Consider the following 11545-nt stretch of genomic DNA (forward strand, 5'->3'; position numbering starts at 1 on the left):
GGCTGGACCCCGCCTGCGCTCCTGGAACCGGCTAAACCGGCTAAACCGGTCTGGGAGCCGCTTCTGGGCTGGTCTTGACCTGTGGACGGGCCCTTTTCCAGCTCAGCGGAGTCCAGGGCTGGGGCGTGTGTTCCTTGGGTCCCACACAGTGGAGGAAGTAGGTGGGGGGGGGGGGGGGGGTGATAGCGAATCTCTAAATGGGGGGAGGGGCACCATTAGAGCTATCCCCTACTTGCTCTCCCTCAGGGCAATCCTCTCTGGACGTCAGTTTCCCAGTGTGTGAAAAGTGGGCATTAAAAGGACCGGCCTTTGTAAAGTAATTAGCCTCCAACTAATAAAAATAAATGGAAAAATAAGATAATAATAATAAAATAAAACCTCATAGAAAAAAAAAAAAAAAGGACCGGCCTTAAAGCAAAGTAGCAAATGCATCATTCATTTACAAAAACCTAGTAAGCGTCTACTGGGTTCATCTCTGCCCTCATGGAGACCGCAAGCCAGAAGAGGAGACAAAACCAAAAGCAAATGTAACATTGAAACTGTGATAAATACTACGACCACCATCACCAATACTACTACAAAGTAGCTCGTGATCAGAATGGAAATTAACATAGGGGTCTTAGACGGAAATGGAGGGTAGAAGGGGAAATTCGGTGATGATTTGCCCTTGGGCTAAAATGAGTTAACTAGGTGAACAGGGAGAAGAAGCTGGCCTGGTGGCTTAGTGGGTAAAGAATCTGCCTGCAATGCAGGAGACTGCCTGCAATACAGGAGACTTGGGTTTGATTGCTGGGTGGGGAAGTTTCCCTGGAGAAGGAAATGGCAAGTCACTCCAGTATTGCCTGGAGAATCCCATGGACAGGGGAGCCTGGGGGGTGGGCTACAGTCCACAGGGTTGCAAAGAGTCAGACACAACTGAGTGACTAAACCGCCATAGGGAAGAGAAAAGAATCTTAGGAGATAACAACATATACAAAGGCCCTGTGGCTGGGAAGATTGTGGAAACACAAGAAACAAAAAGTGGGTCAGTGTAGCCAGAGAATGATGCAGGATTAGCCAGGGATGGGCAGAAATCGAGCAGCAACTTTCAGTCACAGGAGTTTTGTCCTTCTTCAAGAAGCAGAATTTTCCTAATTCTGGGACAGGGGGCAAAGTGATTCAATGTTATTTAAATAACTTAAGGAATCCCTCAGAGTCTCCCTTTTCAGCTAGTCTAAGGACCTGCATGCATGCTCAGTTGTGTCAGACTCTTTGCAACCCCATGGACTGTATCCCATGAGGCTCTTCTGTCCATGGAATTTTCCAGGCAAGAATACTGGAGTGGGTTGCCATTTCCTTCTCCAGGGGATCTTCCTGATCCAGAGATCAACCTCACATCTCTTACATCTCCTGCATTGACAGGCGGATTCTTACCACTGTGCCACCTGCGGAGCAGTAGGCTAAGGATAGTGTTCCTTTGGCAACAATGTCTTCAACCTTCTTAATCTTCCTTTGTAACAAAGAAAGCTGTCTGGAACCTCACACTAGCTACTGTTTCAGCAGGGTCTTGTGATATTGTTTCATTTTCATTGTAACTTTTAAAACTGTTACCTTCCATGCATCATGCTGTTGTTTAGTCCTGTCAATTATAAATTGGCACTTTCCATGGGTGCTTGCCATCTACTTCTACAAGGATTAAATTGTGTACTGCTGCAGCTGCTGACCTCCAATCCCCGGAAGGAGTTCAGGGTGGAGAGCAGGAATGAGGCATTCTGTGCTGCTGGTTGTAGCGGGGCTGGCAGGACAGGTCTTCAGACAGTTAGATAGTCTCAGGAGCTGATTTTCTGAGCCTAACTCTTGAATCTCCTCATATCGAGAAAAGCACTAAAATGTTTCATGGTGATGACTAGTGGAAGCTTCAGAAGACCAGGAAAAATCTTCTATAAAAAATTGTTTGCTTGATTACCTGTACTCCCCCTTTACCAAAATCACATCCATACTGTCCTTTCCCCCTACATCTTTGGAATTGTTTCTCAGAGCTATCTGAGATACTGTTTCCTGGGCTGCAGTTCTCATTTTGTCCCAAATAAAACTTAACTTGAAACTCTCACGTTTTGCTTTTTTTTCTTTTTTAAAGTCGACAGGCCTTAAGTCATGTCCGACTCTAGTGAGTGATTAACAAGTGAGTTAAAAGTTAGAAAAATACATATTACTTAAATAACAATATGTTTGTTAAACAGATGTGACAAAAATCCTGACCCTGAAATTTGGGAAATTCAATTATAAGGGCCATGGAAAGTCAGTGAGTAATGGGATAAGTATTAAGCCCTTAGCACCCCCAGACAACCATATTCACTCATTCAGGGCTGGGCTAGGCATTTGTGGAAGCGACATTTGAATGTGGGCACGGATGCTCAACCTAACATAAACATCAGGAGATGAGCAGTGCTTTAAGGAAGGCTGAGCAGGATGCAGGAGCAGAGTAGCACAGTGGGGGTGTTATTGTTATTTTGGATCAAGTAGCCACAGAAGGCTTCCCCAAGGAGGTGACATTTCAGCAGAAACCTAAAGAAAGTGAGGATGGACTTGTGCACATCTGGGAGAAGAGCACTGTAGGCATAAGGAACAGCAAGTGCAAACGCCCAGGGGCTGGAATACACCTGTCCTGTTCTCCAAGCAGAAAGGATATCAGTGTACTTGAAGCAGAGGAAAGCTGGGGGAGTCATATGATCCAGTTTGCATTTTATAAGATCAGTGCAGCTGCTGCATAAAATAGATTGTGGGGGTCAAGGGCAGGGAGGAAGCCACTGCCCAACCCCCAGTGAGAGGTGGGATCCCAGCTCAAGCAGGGTGGGATCCAAGAGGGTGGGGGAAAGCTTGGAGTGGGATAGGAAGTCTAGCTGACAGCATCTGAGGGAAAGAGAAAAAGGAAGTCAAGAAAGATTCCTCCTCAGTTGATCTGCTGGCAGGAAGCAGCAAGAATCCTCTTTAGCTCCTGCTAGGTTTGGAATACCTTAGACCCTCAAGGGAAGACAGAGAGAGAGGGTTTGGCCAGACAAGTCTGGAAGCTGGCGGGGGAGTCCAGGATGGAGAGTGACATTTGGGATTCAGTATAGAGGTGGGCTTCCCTGGTGGCTCAGATGGTAAACAATCCGCCTGCAATGTAGGAGACCCAGGTTCAATCCCTAGGTGGATCAGGAAAATCCCCTGGAGAAGGGAATGGTAACCCACTCCACTATTCTTGCCTGGAGAATTCCCTGGACAGAGGAACCTGGTGGGCTACAGTCCATGGGATTGCAGAGTCAAACACAACTGAGCTACTAACACACACACACACACACACACACACACACACATAGAGTTGGCAGTTAGGGCCTGAAGACTGAATGAGCCTGAGGCTTCCCAGGTGGTTCAGTGGCTAAGAGTCCAGCTTCCAGTGTAGAGGGCCAGGGTTCCATCCCAGGTCAGGGAACTAGATCTCACATGCCACAACTGAAATATCCCGCATGCCAGAATTAAGACCCAGCACAACCAAATAAATATTTTTTAACAAGAAAAAAGACTGAAGGAGCCTATCTAAGGTTGACTATAAATAGAGACCAGACCAGGGCCTGAGGCAGGAACTGTTGGTGAGGTGGGGAGTAAAGCAGGAATGTGTGGGGGTTGGGAGGAAGAAAGAATTAACCCTGTCAGACCATTAGGATTAGAACAAACTCTGGAGCTGGGAGGTGAGCTCTTACATTGGCAGAGGGAGCCATTCCTCCAGCTCCCTGGCTTAGCACAGCGTCTGCACCCACTGTCCCACACATCACACTTGTATCGCTGCAGGTGCTTTTATTTATTTTCCAAAACAAACTTTTTATTGAAGCATAGTTGATTTACCATGTTACATTAGTTCAGGTGTGCAGCAAAATAATGCAGATATACAGATAAATACTATTTTTCAGATTTGTTTCCAATGTACAGCTATAGATATCTACAGATATGGAATATAGTTTTCTGAGCTATACAATAGGTCCTTGTTGTTTCTCTGTTTTATATATAGTAGTACCTGCCATATGTGCTTTTATTTATTTTTTAAATTTATTTGTTTGGCTGTGTCAGGTCTTAGCTGTGGCATGCTGGATCCTCATTGCTTCATGCGTGATCTTTCATCATGGCACGCAGACTCTCTAACTGTGGCTCAAGGGCTTAGTTGCTCTGTGGCATGTGGGATCTTAGCTCCCCAACAAGGGATGGAACCCATGTCCCCTGTATTGCAAGACAGATTGTTAACCACTGGACCACCAAGGAAGTCCTTGTATGTGCTTTTATTTTTAAATTTTATTTATTTATGACTGTGGTGGGTCTTAGTTGCGGAACGCAGGCTTCTGTCTAGCTGAAAAGCGCAAGCTCAGTTGGTCTGAGGCATGTGGGATCCTAGTTCTCCGGCCAGCGGTTGAACCCATGTCCCCTGCATTGGAAGGCAGACTTTCAACCATGGGACCACCAGGGAAGTCCCCTTGTATGTGCTTTGAAATGAACTGTTGGATCACCAGCCCAGGCTGGATGCATGAGACAAGTGCTCGGGCCTGGTGCACTGGGAAGACCCAGAGGAATCAGGTGGAGAGGGAGGTGGGAGGGGGGATCAGGACGGGGAATACTTGTAAATCCATGGCTGATTCATGTCAATGTATGACAAAAACCACTACAATATTGTAAAGTAATTAGCCTCCAACTAATAAAAATAAATGAAAAAAAATAAAAATAAAAAAAATGAACTGTTGCCATTCCAGCCTCTAACAATAATAAAGTACTAACAATAAATAATTATTATTATTATTATTATTAGCCTCTAACAATAATAAATCATAAAGTGGCATACCTTGCATGCCAGGCACTTTACTAAGCACTTTATGTGTATTATCTCACTTAACTGTCACAATAAACCCAAGAGATAGGGACTATTATTGTCCATAATTTACAGTCAGGGAAACTGAGGCCCAGAGAGATGAAGTGACTTGCCCAAAGCTGCACAGGAAGTACGACTGGTCATCTGGCCCTGGAATCTGTCCTCATCCTGCCACTTCCACACCTGGGCTCTGTCACTCAGCATGAAGGTTCTGAGTTATTTCCACCCCACCCCCCAACTCCCCAGGAGATCTTTCTGGCTGAGGCCTTTCATCCTTTAGGGAGGGAGTGGTGAACAGTCCACATTCTACCAGACCAGTCCAGTCGGATGGGCATGTACCTTGTTTTTTCAGTTTGTGCCCACTTTGGATAACACTGCAGTGAACACTCTTCTGGAGCCTCTTTCTGCAGGTCTGAGGTTCCCTGGGGTATCCGTTGGTCGTGAGATCGGTGATACTTTCAGTTTTCACAGCTGTGGTCCAATCGATCACTGCGTACAGGGTTTGTCCAAATAACCCAAGGCCATGTAATGGGGTGGAAACTCGAGGCCTCACCAAAGGCGATTGTTGTGACAAAATTTTCAACTTTGTCTTTTCTTCTGGGGCATGAATACACATTCCTTACAGGGAGGCCTGGCCAGCGGCAGTCCTTGGGGTCGCAAGGAATCGGACACGATTGTTCAGGCGACTGAACAATTCTTATGATGAAAGGGGGCTTTCCAGTGGTTGACGAACCCGCCTGCCAAGCAAGAGACATAGGTTCCAGCCTGGGTGGGGAAGACCCCTTGGACGAGGAAATGGCAATCCACTCCAGTATTCTTGCGTGGGAAATCCCATGGACAGAGGAGCCTGGCGGGTTACAGTCCATGGGGTCGAAAAGACACGAGTGACAGACTAAACAGCAACAACAAATGGGTGAAATAGGGTCTTGGGGATGGAACGTATTAAGGGGATGTGTGTTGTGGGGGGTGGGGGCGGGCGCGGGCGGTGTTCGGCCTATCTCCCACGGCATCGTCTCCAGCCCTCAGCCCCCGCGACCTGGCGCCGGAAACCCCCAGGCGGCCCGGGCGGGGGCGGGGGTCGGCCTAGCAGCTTCCCGCGGAAGGAAGCGCCAGGCGGTTCCTGCGACAGGATGCGCGGTGATGCCCCCTCCCCAGTCTCCGGGGACTTCCCGGGCCGGGCCAGGTTCTCGAGGGAGCTGCTCCCACGCGGACGCACTGAGCTACCACCAGTAGTGTGGGGCTCCAGTCCCCCCGCTACATCCCTTTGGGGAGTTGTGGGTCGATCCCCCAAGTGGGCGGCAACTGAAGTCTCACATTTCCCGGGAGGGAAGGCTGCGGAGGAGGCGAGATTCCCTCGGGGTGAGAGGTGGGAGGTGGGGTTAGGAGCGAGGAGGCTGAGGGACACCCGGAGACCGGAGTGCGGCGGGTGAACGAGCCTGGAGGGGAGCCAGGGGCGGGCGTTCTGGGGCGGGGCCGCCCCTCCACCGCGCCCTCCTCCTCCTCCCCTCCGGCCTCGGGGTCAGGTCCCCCGGGTCTCGGGGAAGCCCGCGGTGGCGGAGCGGGCCGTCTGGAGGCGGGGCGGGAGCTTTCCCAGAGCCTCCCGCCGTCCTCACTCCCCGCACCTGCGGCTCCTTTGTCCTCCCACAGCCCCCACCCCCACCCCCTGGGGCGACGCCGACTGTCACTCTCCGGAACCGGCGTTGGGGAAATTGTCAGGGTTTTCTCTCGGGGTGGCGAGCCTGGGGACAGGGTGGGGCCAAAGCCAACGAGTGCTCCCACGGGTATTTCTAAACCCACAGCCTCGAAGGGAAGTTGCTGGCGCCCATTTCGCATATGAGGAAACTGAGGCTGGAAGCTCAGGCCCTTGCCTGAACCACAGTTACACTGCCTGAGACTGGAACTGGGCGTAAAAGGGCGCTCCAAATCTCACCTGTCCAGCCCCACCCCAATCCTGGGAATCTTGCCGATTCAGTTAATCAAGTGGGGGGAGGGTAGCTATCCTTCTATTCTCCAAAGGAGGGCCGATACCCAAGTTGGCTAGGGGCACTGTACCCAGCAGTATCCCCCAAACATCTGAACTCGGAAAGCCACCCAGAGTTGTAGGGAGAGGGTGTGTGTCCAAGATCCCGCCAAACATGCGACGTTTAAGTAAAGGTCGGAGCGCCAGCCGCCCGGCAACCGAGTGCTCTGGCAAAGAAAAGGGGTCGGCCCCTTCCCGCCCACTCTGCCCACGTGGTAGCGGTCAGACCGGTTTCTGGGGCCCCAGAAAGCCGCCGCCAGCTCTTGACCCCTTAACCCTGCCCCTCCCCCACCAGGGAAGAAAACCAGACGGGCTGCGCAGACGTTGTATACAATTGGTCTTTATTTTCCTATCTGGCAAAAAGGCCAGATGGAGTTACCAGAATCCACCAGTAAAGGTAAACAGAACCCCAAAACGCTCTGGCGAGAATCTCCCGCTTCCCCCAAACTGGCCCAGTCTCACCAACCACTGATCTCAGCTCAGCCCTACAGCACTCTGAGCGCCCCTCCCCCCATTTTTGTTGTGGGTCATTTTTGTGATTCAGACCAGGAACGTCCGGGTTGATTGTGCCTGGGGGTCTGAGGGTCAAGCTCGAGACGGTGAATAACATCCCCACCTCTAACGCACCAGATGAGAAAAAACTTTAAAATGAAATTAGATCAGCCCTCTACCTCCGGAGGTGTAGAGGCTTCGGGCAATAACCCGCAGCAAGGGAAGGCGCAGTGACTCAGGCCGCCCTCCTCCCATTCCCCAGGGCGATCCACACCCCAGGTCCTCCTCCCGGCCCCCACCCACGCAAGGCAGCAGGAAGCTCCCCACGTCTGCCCCATGACGCAACGATGACCGCTTGCACAAGTATGTCACAGGAGGGGGAAGGGGAGTGCCTGGAATTCTCTGAAGTTGGAAACGCAAACACCAATGATTGAAAAACCTTACTGAAAGGGCAGCATAGCCCCCAGTTAAAAAGGTCCGACCCTGAAGAGTTTCAAGAACCAAGCCTCCCTTCTCCCAGTTCCAGAAGGAGTCGGTGAGGTTCACCTCCCAGTCCGTTAAAACAGCACCGATGGGAGCAGCAGGTCTGGGGGGAAGGCGCCCGCGCCCCCGGCTCAAGCTCCTTGGCGTCGCTGCTGCACACAGGTAGCGATGGTTCCCCGGGGGCAGAGTCCCTCTCGGGGCCTCTGGGCAGCCCGGGCGACGGCTCCTCTCCACGGCTTCTGCGAGCGCTCCCTAGGGGGTGGGCCTCGCCTCGGGTCTGCGTACTCTGGCCGACGGTTCGGCCCGCGCTCTGGGCTCCGGTAGCGCCGCTCAGGAACCCTCAGAAGGCCACCACGGCCCGCACCAGCACGTTGAGCATGTTGTCCGCCGGGCGGCAAGCCGGCTTCGCCTCGCACGCCGGGGACGCCGTCGGAGAGCTGGCAGCGGGACTGCAGTTCAGGAGGCCGGAGAAGCGCCTCTGCAGGACGCGCGCCAGGTTGGGGAAGGCGCCCTCCGCTTGCGCTGGAGGGGGCTGCAGGCGATCAAGGACCTCTGAAGAGGCCCCTTCCTCCTCCTCCTCTTCTTCTAAGCGGGCTTTCTTGCTCGGAACCAGAGCGGCGTCCGCACCATCGCTAAGGCTGCTGCTCCGCCGCTTTCGGCTGATTTTGGCGGGGCGCTGGACACAGCGGGCGGGGGCCTCCTCGGCTCTCGATGCCTCCTGCGTGTCCATGGGTTCCGGAGAGGGCTGCTCACCGTCCCCGGGAGCTGCCTTGGCTGCGGCTTCCGCTTCCCGAGGAGGGTGCAGGCGAGGGTCAGGGGAGCGGACGGGCGGCAAAGGCACCTCGGGTTCCTGGGCTCCCACCTTGGCCGAGAGGTAGAGCTCCCGGGCGCTGCGCATGACCAGCGACAGCTGCAGGCTCCGGTGCAGCCGCAGGCCACCGCGCTGCATGCGCGAATGGTACATCTTCCACACCGACAGGGTCATGATCCGTTGCGCCTCTTTCTGCACTTCCATAGCTGCTCGACGGCGACGGCGAGGGCGGCAGGGACTCCCGGCTGGGCACGGCAGGTGGCAGGTGCACTTCGGACAACGCGCTCGTCCACGCCACTCTCAGCAGAACAAGCCACGCGGAGACACTACCAGGACGCTCTGCCCCGGCGCCCGCCACCCGGGCCCTTTTGTACCCGGAGTGAAGTCACCGAGACGCCCCGCCCAATCAGAGAGCCGCATCCGGGCTTTCCGCGACGCCTCGGCGAGAGACTCCTTAAAGCGACAGGGTGGAATTTACTGAGAGAAGAAAAGGGACCCGAACTCCTGTGAGAAGCGTCCCCCAATCCAAGCTGAACTCTCAGGGTGGTCTGCTTTCTCAGGGCCGCTCACTGAACCCGCGCGCAGGCCCGGGGGAGGGGGGCCGTGGGTGGGGCTCAGGGCCCCCCACCGGTTGTGTCTGGAGACCCCAGCGGGTCATAGGCTGCACGTTTCCCTTCGGACCGAGAAAACTCGGGTTCCAAACGGTAGATCCCCGGTGGGAACTGTGTCTACCATCTACCAGGAGCCTAATTAATGTTTGTGGGTTTTTTAAATCAATAATGGTGCTGACAATTACTAAGCACTTGCTAAGTGCCAGGCGCTAAAGGCTTTCCTATCATAAACATCTCATTGATCTCTCACTTCCACTCCATGGAGGGCTAGTTGTATTTTATTTCTTTAGGCGGGGACACCGAGGCACAGCGATTCGTCCAATATTTGCTAAAGGAATACTTGAGCCACTGCGGTGAAAGGGGACCAGCGGAACCTCCAGCACGCCTGTCTTGCCAGAGTCCGCCCACCCTCCTCACTCCCCTTGTTTGGAGGCGGTAAGAAGGCGGGACACACTGGCTGGCTCTAGGGCAAAGTTGCCCACTCCACGGGAGATGGATGTCTGCAGACAGGAGCGCAGCCCAAGCTACTGTCTCTGTGCTCCGCATAGAACATCCCTCTCACTCTCCCTCCGCACGAAATCCACCGTGGGCGTCCATGCCCTAAGGCGGAGGACCCAGCAGCAACACAGCCAGAGTGAGCACGTGGCTGTGGCCCCCCAAACGACGCAGCCGAGCTCCGCCTCTGCTCCAGGGGAGGCGGAGTTGGATTAGGACTTGGAAACTGAGCAACGCAGAGATAGAGCAGATGGATAGAAAACAGCGGCCCCACCTTCTGCTACGCACTAAGGTTTCAAGAAATATTTCCAATTCCTCAAAAACCGCGAAATTGTTCGAACAGCTCCCTTCATTCGTGGTGTGCGCCCTTTAAGGGCAAGCTCCCCCGCCCCCTCCACACCGGTGCGCGAACCTTCCCGCCACTCTGTCAGCCATACTTCCACAACTAAATTTGGAAGTAGTGACGTACGGCAAGAGCGAGCCGCTTCCGGATGCCCTTATAAGGACAAGGGCCGGGATCGCGGTACTTGACCGTAGCCGGCCTCTTCCGGATGAGCGGGGGTGGTGCCTTAGCCTCCCCGCACGCCCCTCCGCTCTCCCTCTACCGGCAGCTAGAGCTGGCTGGACCCCCCTGGTTTCCGGAGCCGCGTGCAGCGGGGTTGGCAGAGAGTGAGAGGAAAGTTTTGCTTCTTTCCCTCCGGAGGCCAGAAAGGTGTGACACCTCTCCGGGAAAGCCCCCTGCCGGCGGGCTTGCACTGAAGCCATCTCCCAGAGACCTACACACAAAGACCTTGCCAACACAAGTAGCAACTCCCTAAGGACCTAAGGGTCACTACATTCCTGTCCTCGCCACCCCTCCCATGGAAACTCTCCCAGACCCCCCCTTTCAAGTATTTCTGCACCTCCACCAAACACTGATCTGCACCTTTGGAGCATGCTCAGATCCTCCAACACCCAACCCCGGCACAGGGAAATTCAGCAAGTATTCTCTCGTCTATAAGAATTCTCCCCAAACTGTCTCCATTCAGCGATCCTTCCACATATTACAGCAACCTGCTGAGGACGCCATTTCTTGTCCCTTCCTTCCCCGAAACTTCACAAGGACATCTCCAGCTTTGATGCTCTCTCTGACGCACAACAGGGGCAACCCTCCAAGGACTTCAGACGTCCCGCTCCAGAAATCCGGACCCTACACAGGAGACAGCTGCTTCCCTCCTATAAAAAAACTGATTTTCCCAGCGACCCCACACCGAAGGGCTCTGTCACATAGGTGGCAATCCTATGTGTCCCTCTCCAGATTTTCCCGGTCCCTCTTCACACGCTGAGGACTTCCCTGCAGACCATTCTCAGAACCACCACCGCACCCCTTCCGGCGACCCCAAGGGTCGCACCCAGAAAGACCTCACCACCACCACCCCTTGAAGCTTCTCTAGGGCCCCTATTCAGGGCCAACCCGCCCCAGGGCGATCTCGAGGCTTCCCTCCTCCGCAGGAAAAAAGATGAGGGGAAGAGTCTCCCTCAGAACTTCATCTAGAATGCCCGCACTTCACCCTGCCCCCAAACCTGCCACTCCGACCCTGGCCTGGGACCATCTCCCATCTCCTAGGACAGGATTTGGGTGCAGGCTCAAGGAGTCCATAACGACGGCCCACAAATGAATGAGCCCCTTCCCCAGCCATAATCTCGCCTGTTTTGAAGGAGACATTATGTACAATGCTCGGAAGGGAAAACTGAGGTTGCGCAGCAACAATCCGAGGGGCTGG

General features: G+C 53.7%; 1 protein-coding gene across 1 annotated transcript; it reads right to left on the minus strand.

The window, feature by feature from the left end:
- Window positions 1-7214: 7214 nt before the first annotated feature.
- Window positions 7215-10164, minus strand: IER2 (immediate early response 2). Its single transcript, XM_061150135.1, has one exon. The coding sequence runs from the start codon at window positions 8878-8880 to the stop codon at window positions 8206-8208; it is 675 nt and encodes a 224-aa protein (XP_061006118.1). The 5' UTR covers window positions 8881-10164; the 3' UTR covers window positions 7215-8205.
- Between the last annotated feature and the right edge of the window lie 1381 nt (window positions 10165-11545).

This window comes from Dama dama, chromosome 9 (genome assembly GCF_033118175.1).
Source record: "Dama dama isolate Ldn47 chromosome 9, ASM3311817v1, whole genome shotgun sequence".
Taxonomy (NCBI): domain Eukaryota; kingdom Metazoa; phylum Chordata; class Mammalia; order Artiodactyla; family Cervidae; genus Dama; species Dama dama.